This window comes from Eptatretus burgeri, chromosome 1, assembly GCF_056783735.1.
Source record: "Eptatretus burgeri isolate ZD-2024b chromosome 1, Ebu_testis_v1, whole genome shotgun sequence".
In the NCBI taxonomy this organism is placed as follows: Eukaryota; Metazoa; Chordata; class Myxini; order Myxiniformes; family Myxinidae; genus Eptatretus; species Eptatretus burgeri.
Window position 1 is genome coordinate 74,761,385 of NC_140961.1, and position 13,808 is coordinate 74,775,192.

At 41.3% G+C, this 13,808-nt stretch overlaps 1 protein-coding gene across 1 annotated transcript in view; it reads right to left on the reverse strand.

The window, feature by feature from the left end:
- Window positions 1-13,808, reverse strand: part of LOC147034764 (ecotropic viral integration site 5 protein homolog) — a 124,269-nt gene that overhangs the window by 89,234 nt on the left and 21,227 nt on the right. Inside the window, exons 5-6 of the mRNA XM_085855864.1 lie at window positions 2,612-2,783; window positions 2,437-2,521 (exon numbers count right to left, since the gene is read on the reverse strand). Of these exons, the coding sequence (XP_085711990.1) occupies window positions 2,437-2,521; window positions 2,612-2,783 (257 nt within the window). The remainder of the gene's footprint in view (window positions 1-2,436; window positions 2,522-2,611; window positions 2,784-13,808) is intronic.

Consider the following 13,808-nt stretch of genomic DNA (forward strand, 5'->3'; position numbering starts at 1 on the left):
GGAATCCATCATCACAGTTGACTTAAAATAATTCCTTTTCTCCAACAGCCGCATCTCAGATCATCAATTCGGATTCAGACCTGGTCACCCTTCCTTGGACATGCTGTTTCTACTCTCCAAACAATGGCGGAAGCCCTCAATTTCAGACATGAGATCATCAGGGCCGTCTCTCTGGACATGTCTCAAGCTTTTGATACAGTCTGGCATCCTGCCTTGCTCTCCAAACTGTCTGCCTCTGGAATCCAAGGCCAACTTCACTCTTGGATTACTGACTTCCTCCACTCTCGTAGCCAACATGTGGCTCTCAACGGAACCCTTTCACCTCCTCTCCCTGTCAAGGCTGGAGTACCCCAAGGCAGTGTTCTTGGCCCCATATTATTCCTAATCGTCATCAATGATCTCACTGACTCCGGAAAATGTTTTTTATCTCTTTGCTGATGACTCCACACTCTGCTATGGTATCTGTCATGCTTCCGACAGACAAGCAGCAGCCTCTTCCCTCTGCTAAGACCTTGACAAAATCACAAACTGGTCAAACAATTTTGTTTATGTATCCATGTTGTTCACCCTTTGCGTTATCCATTACCCCTCATTAACTACATCCCTTGTCTGTCCATCTCTGTCTACTTTCTCCCTCCGCCCTGCCGTTGGCATTTTCCCTTTCTCCTGCTGTTCCCTTTGTTATGCTGTGTCCCGATTTGTTCTGTGTAATCACTCTTCCACGAGACAAGACCATGTAAATAAATAAATAAATAAATAAATAAAACAATGCCCCGACATACGCGGACCCCGACATTCACGGCATTTTTCAGGAACGTATTCCCCCGCAAATAGCAGGGTCCGACTATTTCAGCTTAGTTATGTGTTAAATTACATGTTAAATAGGCATTCTTGGCTTGGTTGTAAAAACGAACCAGCATATATAATACAGAGGCTATGGGAAATTGAATTCCAACGATTGTTCGGAATGCAACCCATTCATAAGTTGAGGACTCCCTGTCATTAATTAAGCCTCGCCCTATCACCTATAGGATAGAGGGAGGCTTATACCTGTTGTAGGGTTTGTTTCCACAATTAGTGACCCCAATATTTAATGGTACCGCAGAGTTTCTTAGACCCTTAGGAGTACTAAACCACCATTTAGGTTGTTTTTATCTTCTTCCTTATTTTTTCTGCCAATGTCCGAGCTGGAGCCGGGTGGGACTTTCGTAATGAAATTTTGCATCACTAATGGAAATGCAAAGCCTGGTGTTGGCTTAGCAGTTAAGGTGGTTTGCTTGGGACATAAGGGTCCTGAGTTTGAGCCCCTGTCGGCTGTTGAATTAACACCAGGTGGGGTTGACTCAGCCTGTCATCCTTCTGAGGTCGGCGAAATGAGTACCAGTGTACTGGGGTAATAACTATCCGGGGTAACCTGAGTTGGAGTGGCGTCCCGTCCAGGACTGTACGGCTTGCCGATGAAACTGCCTCAGCAGCCGTATGTGCCTTTACAGTGTGAAAAGAATGGCATTATTATTAATGGGAATGCAAATTATATGGGGTTGACATAAGCACATACGCTTTGTGTTTTGTTTTTTTTTTGACCGAATTTTTAAGGTAATAATCTAATTACATACATTTTAACATTTTCACCATAACACGACTAAGGTTTGTCCGATCAGAACGACATTGCCCTCTCTAGATAGCCTAGATTAAGGCAGATTAACACTAAATTTACATCATACCCCTCTAAGGTAAAGGTCAAGGTGAAATGGCAGTCTGACCAAAAAAACAAAAAACCTTTTTTGTCATCACTCAATTTTGGTAAGACAGAATCTCAAAGACCGCTTGGCCTTCCAAGATGCTCTTGCATCATACTTGTGTGCCTGCACTGAAGTTGTGCGCCTGATATTTGTTTCGTGACCTTGACCTACCTTTTTCGGATTGTGACCTAATTAACAAAGAACACCTTTTTGATCATAGCTTGAATAATTTTCCTTCGATTTTGATTATGTTGAGTTTTGTGGATAGAATGTTGATGGGGACACATTTTCTTAATTTGCACTGTAGCCCCAAATGTTGATGGTCAAGGTCATCAGGCGGTGCAAAAACAATTATGGCCATCATTGGATTGCAGGTGCAGAGGGAGGCCATAACTCTTGGTGACCGCAGATATCAAGTTTGCCTTGCCAGCAAAATATATAGCCATCTTTCTCTTCTTTAAGTTTCCCAGATACAGAATGTTGCATTTTAATAAGGGCAGCAATGTCATTATTGTACCTGCTAACTTCTGAGCCAAGAGTGCTGTACTTCACTCAGGTCAAATGTTTCTAATGTTGTCATGATAGTGGCATGTTATAATTGAAAAACATTTAACCAGTTGAGTTAAATCTAGAAATGTCAAAGCTCTTAATGCACCACAAAAATAACTCAAGAGTACTTCTTCAAGTAACTAACCTTTCTCTGGTGTGTTATGAGCATCACATAACAGCTGCCACACTATCCCACGAAAATGATGTGGAATGCCCTTTCTCACCAACTCCTGCTCACCATCGCAGAGGAGGCACATCAGATCCTTCGAGCTCAACAATGGAGAGCGATGATTATCATGACAAAAGAAACATAAACCTACTTTGACTTGTCGATTACGTCGTTGGCCAAGGTCAACCCACTCTGAAACAATACGACCCCAGCATGCCCAGTATTCTTCTTCATGGGTGGCAGTTTCAGGGGCAGCCGAGGAAAGTGAAACGAGGGAGGGTCGACGATGCAAAGGTGCATGGCGGCTGTCAGCTTCAATCAACCTTTGGCACAAAAAGGACTTGCAGTATTCACTGTAAACTTATAAATGGCTGCATTTCTGCATGTTTATTGTCTTAACAATGAAATACTTGTCGCATTAAAAGCTCGATTTGATTTGCATCAGTATTCAAGATGGACAAAACAAGAATACACAAGAAACTTGGATGCAGGAGGAGGACATTTGGCCTAGAAAGCCTGTGCTACATCTACACCATATTGATACGATGCAACAGCTTAGCAACTTAAATTCACTCGGGTAAGGGGAGTGGAGGTTTATTTATTTGTGAATATGTGTGTTTGTTTGTTATTCGCATAACTCAGAAAGTGTTAAACCGAATTGCATGAAATTTGGTGGGATGATTCGTGATTATCCAATTACGATTTGATTAGATTTTGGGAGCGATCGGGTCAAAGGTCAAGTCAAGGTCATGAAATGGTCAAAACACTCTTTTAAGCATAACTTCCTTCATAATACAGCTATCGACATGCAACCACGGCCATATTGTTCCATGACGAGATACCTTTCGGATATGTGGTGTCGGATTTGACGTAACGTCATCGGAAGTGCGTCTAAATGACGTCACAAGATGACGTAAATTTTCAATTTTCGATCTCATCAGTTTTGATCATACCGTTTTGTAGGACTTAGCTTAAGGACGTCACACCAAATTTGACTTCGATCGGACTGACCGTTATGACGTCATTGACGTTTGAACATGACGTTTTTCAATTGTGGCTAAAATGTCCTGATATTTTACATTCAAATATCTATATAATTACCTTCGCATTCTGCGAAAGGTTATGTTTTGGTCGCTGTGTATTTGTTTTTAGTTGTATTTATCGATACCGAAGTGACAGGTCAGATCATGGAAGAACGCACAAAAAGCGGAACCGTCATGGAAAATAAAATTCCACATTTTTAGCAAGCCAGCCATCACCTGTTGCACCGCAGAACAACACGTGGCCAACAATGCATGCGAGTGGCCCTGGCCTTTGTTCAAGTCGATCAACAAACGGTATTCAGTGACAGTGCGGATATTGTAGAGTGCTCGCCAAGTGGCTTAAGCACTCCAACGAAACGTTTGATAAGAGACGGCTCGCTTGGCATGCGATGAGCAATCACCGAACCATAAAACACAAGCAAATACCAGCCATCACTTCACTGACAGAGATGTTAAACAGGGTGGGGGGGGAATGGAAGGAGAGAAGGGAAGAGAGGAGAGAGGGAGCGGAGAGGGATAGGGAGGGAGGGGAGGCAAAGAGGACAAAGGGCAGGGAGAGGAGAGGAGGGGAGAGCACAGAGGCAAAGGAGGGAAAGGAAGAGGATGGAGGGAATGGAAGCGAGAGGGATGAGGGAGGGGAAGCTAGGAAAGGGGGAAGAGCAAGGAAGGAAGGGAGGGGGGGAGAGCGACGCCTCATCAAACGTTGCTATACACTGCGGGAGGGAGAAATGCGAGGAATCGACGAGAGAGAGACAGAGAGGGACAAAGGTGTGGGAGGAGAGGGCTGCATTATATGAGGAAGGAGCAAGGAGAGGACAGAGAGAGGGGGGGGAGGAGTAGGAAACAAAAGAGAGAAAGCTGAGGGGTGGAGGTGGGGTGAGCAAAGAGAATGATATATTCTGCTTAATGACCGAACACATGCACAAAAAAACAAAAAACTCATGTCAGAACAGCTGTACAAATGACACAACAGAGTTTATAAAGTAATCCGCTGGCACATCTGCAAAAACTTTGATGTTCCAGTTCCAGAAAATTTGTGGGAACATGAACCAAAAGTAATCACTGAAAACATTGAAGTACAGCTCACTACGACCTAATGATCCCATCGAGTGTGAACATCGAAAACAAAGCGTTGTGACCAGATATCATACTTAGGTACAAAAAAAAGAGCAGAAGGCATTGCTACACGAGGTGATAATACCAGTGATTTTGGACTAACGATGCAGAGATCAAGAAAATGATCAAATACCAAGACCTTCAAGAATGAAGTGAAAAAAATCCAGGAAGCTGAAGAATGCCAAAGTTGTACCAGTGATAGTTGGAGCTTTGGGAATGATGACGAAGAACCTCACAGAGATATTAAAAACTATACCTGGGAATATTTACTTTTAACGAACTGCAGTTGGAAGCTGTCTGGGGCTCAGCGACGATCGTGAAGAGAGCCATCGGCACAAAACTTTGAGAACAGAAAACTTCACAGCTTGGTCTATGAATCGTGACCCCTTACCGAAATAAAGGTGGATACTTTGAGCCCACCCTGGGAGGACTCCTTTCTGCATTCCAAAACCCACATGTGTAGATACCAATAAACAACACAAACACACGGAGGTGGATACTTTGAGACCTGGTCGGTCTCTGTTTCACCTCCTGAAATCCGCCCACTTGTGGAGATAGCAGGCAACAACAGCAACTTGCACGTATGTACGTATGTGTACACACACACACACACACACACACACACACACACACACACACACACACACACACACACACACACACACACACACACACACACACGAGCAGAGTACCTGCTCTACGGGCGATCTTGCTCCAAGCATGCAACACATTCTTCTGACACATACCTTTATTTGGGCGGGGTATTGGCAAGTGACAGCTCTGCATTGGCAAAAAAAAAATAACCCGGGTTACGTGCATGAAGCAAAACACCAGGCTTAGTGGCGTGCGCCTGTAACCCGGCTACTGGGAGGCTTGGGTTGGAGGATCGCTTGAGGACGGGTGCTCTGCGCTGGGCTCAACTATGAGAGGGTGTAGGGCAGCCCAGAATCATGGCGAAACCCAATCCTTATCCCTGTGTCATAAGAGGCGACCAGGGTTGCGTCAGGAAGGGCATCCGGCGTAAAACCTGTGCCAAATCAGTATGCGGATCATGACGGATGATCCGCTGTGGCAACCCCAAACAGGAGCAGCCGAAAGAAGAACAACAACACAACGTGCATGAAGCAAAACGTGCCGACTACTTAGAATTCAAAACACTTCACTGCACTGGAAACATGGGGACAGGAATACTGCACTATAAATGGTGGAGTCTTGTAATACCCTCACCCACCTGGAAGGGGCACACACGACACACATTCACATAGAGAATTTGCATCCCCCTTCTCACCCTCCCCCTCCCCGACCCCCCCCCCCGACCCACCCAAAGACCACCGTCAAAGATAAAAACACCCCTATACATTAATTGGGGGTCATGCTGATCCTCTGGAGCAAGTCGGGATGTAATTGGCCCAGAATTGTAGGAGGAGTACTGCGCCAAACAAACACTGGTCTGTGAATTATTGTAAGGATTAGTGGAGATGAGAAAATATATATACTGTATTCTATTAATATTATTATTATTAATTAAAATTCTGTATTTGTTTGTTTTATTTATTTTGTTTTAATGGAGTTGTTTTTTTTTTTTGGGGGGGGGGGGTGTGCGGGGGGAACAGACACAGTTGTAAGGTGAGGAATTAACAATCACCTTGCCAGCACATTCACCTTTTGATGAGCCCCTTCACATACATCACAATCAAGACATAATACAATCACATATCCATACCTCAGCTACATACCATTCCTGCTGAGGTCCATGTACCCCTCTATCCCAGTGCTTATAGTTACCCAATTGAGATTTAAACCCATCTACCGTTTCTGCTGCCGCTACTTTTCAAGGAAGACCATTCCAGGCATTCACTACTCGCCAACTGAAAGACCCTTGCCTTTCTAGCGTCATACCGATCCTCTTCTTCACTCTCAGGCTAGGCCCCTGTTCCTATCACAATATATTCTGCTTAAAAAGTCTTCTACACATATTTTGTATATACCCTTATTATCTTCAAAACATCTCCATCCGATTCCCTCATCCTTTATAATGTAAAAGGTCATCTCCTTCTTCCAATCCTCATGGCTTAGTCTAGTTTTGCCCAAAATCCATCTCGTCGCCCAATGCTGAACCCTCTCTATGGCAGCGATGTCTTTCCTCAGAAGTGGTGACCACAACTACACACAATATTTCAAATGAGGCCTCACTTCGTTCCTGTAAAGGATTAACACCTGCTTTGATCTATAATTTATCCCCCTATGAACACAACATCAAACCCAAAGGATATTTATCAACTAACAATGGGAAACCCACAGTGTCACACGAGGTGTGGATGACGTTTCGAGCATTAGAACTTTGTAAAATAAAAAAGAAATGTGTTTGGAGGGGAAATAATAAACTTGGGGCATGGATCAAATATCAGGAGTCATTGTTCAAAGACTGGCTCCAATATCATGGGATATACTAGTATGGAGGGAGGGTTTACAGTCTGAGGATGGAAGGAAGGTTTAGTCTTAGGGAAAGGTCAAGAGACCAGATGAGGGGTGAAAGATCAAAGTTCAAAGATAAAAGGGAGTTCTGCCAAAAAAGGATTATAATTAACGGAATAAAAACAAGAAATAGAGCAATCAGAGATTGCATACCCTCGCCAGGACTTGTTTTGTATGATGTTTGTGTGGTGTTTGTGTACTGGTGTGTTATGTAATTAATAACAGACATAACTAGAGGGGGAGCACTCGGTAGAGTGCAAAACCTCCGCCGCCAATACTGCTAGGTCACTCAAGTGAACCTGATGTCCTATTCATTCAATTTGACGTCAACAGTGCTCACAGAGTTATAGTTTGCAACTTTCCCTTTTACTTTTAACTTTTACATTCTCAATTCATTCGTCATAACTAGATTCCTAGAGACAGAAATTAATTTTACGTGGGTATATCCACTTGAAGTTCCAAAATCAGCCGCAATTATAATTTTGGCATGTTTTTTTTGTTGGAAATCACTTATAACATGTAGAAATGCAAAAAAAAAATCGAAATTTTGTTGAAAAAAAAGTTGCAAAAAATGTTTTTTTTTCTCTAGGGAAATCACTTAAAACATGTAGAAATGCAAAAAAAAAAAAAAATCTAATATTTTTTCAAATTGGCAACCATAGCGGCCATATTGGATTTTGGACCAAGTCCAAAATCTAATGGCATGATCCTTGGACCAGACCTAACCCCCCCCCCCACCAAGTTTTGTCGAAATCCGTCAAGGAGTTTTTCCGCAATACTGTTCACAAACAAACAAAGAAACGAAACAGAAAGGGGTGAAAACAGCAACCTCCATCCATCTTCGATGGCGGAGGTTAACAAACAAACAAACAAGCAGTCATAGACTGGTACTTACAAAATCGTCAACTTGACCTCTGACCTTGTCTAATAAATCTGTCTCGAGAGAAGGTAGCGACGCAAACCAGAAGTTTCTACGATGATTCTGTATCAAACCATCAAAAATCGTAACGTCGACCGAAGTTCTCCAAAATCTCCATTTCTCCACGCAATTATATTATACCTTAACGTAACTCAACGACGCGTCTGCTCGAGCACACTGCATCATGGGACGACCCGTGACGCGTCGAGTGAAATATTTTTTATACAATCTTAAAACGTCTCCAAAACATCCGATTTTTAACAGAATTTCGACAACCGAGTTTTAAGCGTCCTAAGCGATCGCAAAAACCGAAGACAAAATTAAAATCGAAGTAAAAACGAACTCGTAACGTCGAGCGAAGCAAAAATACTACATTTCTCCACATGAATTTACGGAATTATGTTTGACCACACTGTGACTTTAACCTTTGACCGATTTTGACCAAAATCTAATCAGCACTAGCCATCACCCTCCTGAATCACGTGGTGTAATTTGACATTGGTAGTTTCTTCCGTTCTCGAGTTATCGTGCCTACAAACAAACAAACAAACAAATGGAAGTCATCAATATACTTACGAAATCTTTAGATTTCGTAAGTAACAAGCAGTCATAGACTGGTACTTATGAAATCGTCAACTTGACCTCTGACCTTGTCTAATAAAAGCTGTCTCTAGAGAAGGTAGCGACGCAAACCAGAAGTTTCTACGATGATTCTGTACCAAACCATCATAAATCGAATGTTTTGGATGTTTGACCTCACTGTGACCTTGACCTTTGACCGATTTTGACCAAAATCTAATCAGCGCTCGCCACCACCCTCCTGAATCACGTGGTGTAATTTGACATTGATAGCTTCTTCCGTTCTCGAGTTATCTGTACCAAACCATCAAAAATCGAATATGTGACCTCACTGTGACTTTGACCTTTGACCGATTTTGACCAAAATCTAATCAGCACTAGCCATCACCCTCCTGAATCACGTGGTGTAATTTGACATTGGTAGCTTCTTCCGTTCTCGAGTTATCGTGCCTACAAATAAACAAACAAACAGAAACGGAAGTCATCAATATACTAACGAAATCTTTAGATTTCGTAAGTAACAAACAAACAAACAGAAAGGGGTGAAAACAGTAACCTCCAATCTTTGATGGCGGAGGTTAACTCGAACTACTACTTTATAACTGCTGGCATTGATGGCCGGGTACCAAGACATCTCGCTTTGATGAACCCCGCTTTGATCAGACACCTGACACTGACCCATGACGTTTATTATTATTCAATTGAATTCAGAATGGGATTAAAATAAATTCAATTCAAATCAAATGGAACACCAAATAGGAACAGCACTGCATTGGAGTAATCGGAAGGAATCCATCCATCCATTGAGACCATACTCTGTGCAGAGCGTTGGTGCTGCCTAAGCAGTCTCCGAGGCTATTGGACACAATCCTGGACGGGTCTCCACTTCGGCACAGTATACCAACATGCTGGCACTCGTTTTGCCGACCTCGGAAGGATGACAGGCAGAGTCAACCCCACCTGGTATTCATTCAACAGCCAAGTGGGATTTGAACTCAGGATCCTGGGATCCCAAGCCCACTAGCCTAACAATTAAGCCAACACCAGGCATAGAAGGAATCCGAACAAGCAAAAAAGCAAAGATGAAGTCATCAGGAGGAACATGGATAGGATTCAGGTTTGAGCTGCTACTCCTCTCCCCTCAAACCAACCAGGCACAGTCAAGTGAACCTTATTCAAAAAAACAAAAATCAAAAAGAACCTAGATAATTAATAAATAAATAATTCTGGCTGCCACACAATGTATCCGATCAGGTTGAAATTTAAGACATGTATTCCCCATCACTACTACATCATAAATGTGAAGTTTCATGTCAATTGATGAAAGGGTTCAATATAAATAACTTTTAAAGATTTTTCACTCAATCCAATATGGCTGCCAGACCATGTAACATACATTATTCGTGAATACCCTGGTATCCCCAAGACATGGGGAAAATTTGTGTGACGTTTCCCCTCGATCTGTCCTGCCGTTCTGCAGATATTTTTTTAATACATTTTAGAGTAAATCCAACATGGCTGCCAAACCATATGACCTTTGACATCATATGTGTAAACGTTTTGCTCCTCATGGACACGCAATCAGACGTGTAAATTTTCACGGCAATCTGTTCAGCCATTTCAGAGAAGATGATTTTTGAAGATTTTTTTTTTTTTGAGAAAAAAATGGCTGCCAAAGCACGACACCCATGACGTCATCAATTAATTTTCTGTGGACCATTTTATCCCAAGATGACCCTCAAAAATTTTCATACTGATCAGATGTAGCATTCTACACATGCAATTATGACGTTATAACGAAGGCACCGATTAAATCATAAGAAATAAAATCTCACTTATTCCCATGAGGAGTACTTGCTGTGTGCCAAGTTTCAATTTCTTCCTTGATGCAGTTTCAGAGCGACAGAGGTCCAAAGTTTTTCCATTTTTCCAACATGGCTGCCACACCACATGACCTATGATGTCATAATTATAACTCGAACTACGTTGTCAATGGCACACCATCGCATATTCCCGCGTGCACTGCTTTGTCCCATTAACGCGAGGTAAAATTTTATCTTGCAAAATGGATTGACTATTCTTTTCTATTTGATGTGCTTTATGACCAAAGACTTACTATGTTTACGAAATCAGAAGTCATTGCAAGCATATGAACATTTCATGAAACATTAATTTAACACTGTCCAGCAATATAGAACTGTGCATCAATTTAATCATAGGAATGAACTGTGTATAATATTAATTATAATTATTCATAAGGCCTGTCGCAGCTAAGTGGGAGCCACTTTGTTCCAAAACTGACCAAAAATTATCAAAAATGAACTTCATGAAATTATCAAATCATTAACTATTCCATAAACTGGAGCATATATGGAACACAAGGCAAAAAAAAGTTTATCAATTCAGACAAACACAACTCAGGAAAGGAACCAGACTGATAAACATTTAAATATCATGGACACTTACTATGACAATCCGTTCCACTTGTTGGGCCAGGATGTCGCGACACGATAGTATCAAATTTTGGCCAATTTTCATATTTCTCGATGGACATGAATAAAAAATCAAATTTTCTTCCCTCCAAATGGTTGTCAGATAAATATTTGAGCATTATTGCTCATAGACTTGTGAAGTCAGTCTGATTCATCTATTTTAATGTCCAAATACTTAAAACATTCACTCACCTCAATATTTCAGCAATAATTCCAGAATTCCATAATCGTCGTGTTATGGCGGACAAGAAAAAAAATCTCCCTTTAACTGTTGAGGGAGATTGAGGCAAACCCATATTTTTCCTGCAAATTGGTCATGACACAAATGTATCATTTGGGGTAAGAGATTTCAAATTCAATGAATCAGGTAAAATTGTATTGTGTATCATATTGATTGTCGCGTAATGGCGGACAAATTTGAAATGTGTGGTCAGTGAGCGGTATTTAATCAAAATGTGTCTATAATGTTTGTAAAATTAGATAATATGATTATTGTTGGTAAAATGAGCCTCATCTCAGCCACTTTCAGCACACTTCACAGAATAGCACAGGCACTTTTATTTTTTTTCATCCCGGAATAGACATTCAAAGTGAAACTAGGACAAATTTCACTCTATCACATGCCACTCAGCCAATTTTTGATCGATTTCCAAACAGTAACTTTTGTTCTGGAAAGGAAAGTTCACTCTTTCTGTTGAAATAAACTTTTCAAAACCAAGTTCCAATGATGAATATCAGATAAATTAAACAACATCTGAAAATCTTAAAATGAAACTGGAAATATGACTGCCTTTTCAGCTGATAGCATTTAACGTACATGAATCTTAGGATCCTGACATCTGACGGTCATTAAAGTATACATTTTTTGTTGGATTTTTCAATGCTCTAACTGACTGTGAGGGTTTCAAGAAGGCTAGTTTACTCATATTTGTGTTTATTTACTGTTATTTAAATACAAGCATTGGAACAGGGTGGCTCCCACTTAGCTGCGACAGGCCGCAATCAATTAGATAACTGCAGTAAAACCTGTGACTGTTTGTCACTCATGGGGCCACATAAGTAAGTTCTTTATAAAAGAATTTACCATGTACAATGGTAAATACACTTTAAAAAAAATCAGCCCCCCATGACCCCACCCTCTCTGGCCCGGTCCCTAGGGGTCATATCAAAAATCCGACAGTGTTGTTCACTTCCCCATACATATATCTACTATGTCCCAAAGTTTCAAGTTCCTATTTCAAACGGTGTAGGAGGAGTTACAGGGTAAGACAGACGGACGTACGGACGTACGGACGGCGGAAACAATCACAATATTCCTGCTTTTCTTCGAAAGTGCGGGAATAATTAAAACATTCAACATGAGTAGTCGCTCCTTTGGTGAAAATTTTGTCTTAATCTGACAAGCAGTTGTGGAGAAAAACACAAAAGTTCTGTACGGAAAAACAAACAAAGACAGACAGACAAACAAACAGACACAAATGCAATACCCTCTCCTTCGGCGAAGATAAAAATTGAAGGTAATTATGTTAAAAAGATGAGGGAAAGGAGGAGAAAGAGGAGGTAAATGGAATTTTTTATTTTTTTTAAACAGACAAATGAAGGCGAAATAAGTAAATGACAATTTGTTAATCATGCTGTGAGCAAATGCAATGAGCTTGAAAATGCTTTTTCTTTGCACCTTGAGGTGTCCATCATGCCCACGGTGGAGAAACTACATCCAGATATGTTGGGTGGAATGGCAGGAATATTGAGGCGTAAAGACTCAAAATATTAGTTTCATGACATCCATGCTGGTATTTCCTCTATCCAATAAGTGTTCACGGAAACGATAGCCCAGTCACAAGGAATCACAAGGAAATTGGACACAGGTGGAGGCAATTCGGCCAATCATGCCTGCACCATATCAACACCACACCAATTTATCAACACAATTCTTAGACCCGGATTTGAATCTTCACCAAAATATAGCGTTGCTGTCCTTGACCAATCAACTACATGCACAAAAAATTTCAGAATGACTGCTTGAAAACTGTTGCCAAAAATCATGCGACAGACAGACAAATAAACCAATGTCACCCGCAGGGTGACCCGTATCTTGCCAAAAGGTGACCAGGTGTGACTTCTTTAAGGTAACACTGAGGTGAACAGAGCTGCTATCCACCAGGAGCGACTCCTTGAGGAATATCTGCCTACGAGAGATTCCGATGAGAATCGTTCTACAGAGTAACCATGAAAAATATGCTTTTGCCTCATAACGTCACCAAATGACGTCATAATGTCTCAAGCTTGACATATCTAGAAAGCACTCATCGAGGTGTTCAATTTGAGGTACTACACGATATGGTTCCTAAAACTTGAAAATTTGACCTTGGGGTCAAATACGTTTGACCTCAGGCGCTAACTATGAAGGTCAAGGCCAATCACCACTAAAAATTAATCAGCTGAGCGCCAGACCATGAACTATATTCCCATGAAGTTTGAAGACGATCCGATCAAAATTACTCAAAAAATAAGAGTTTCGTCGACTCCCCTGATTTGCGACAAAGTGACCTTGACCTTTGACCTTCAAAATTTTGTGCACTGAAAGGGACCTCTATAGGCCTCTAATATGCGAAGTTACAAAAATTTCCAATGATAACTGTGCTCTGCAGAATTTTTTATACGTGATTACAGACAAACAAAAAAAAACAAAAAAAAAAACATACAAGCTGACTAACATATCTT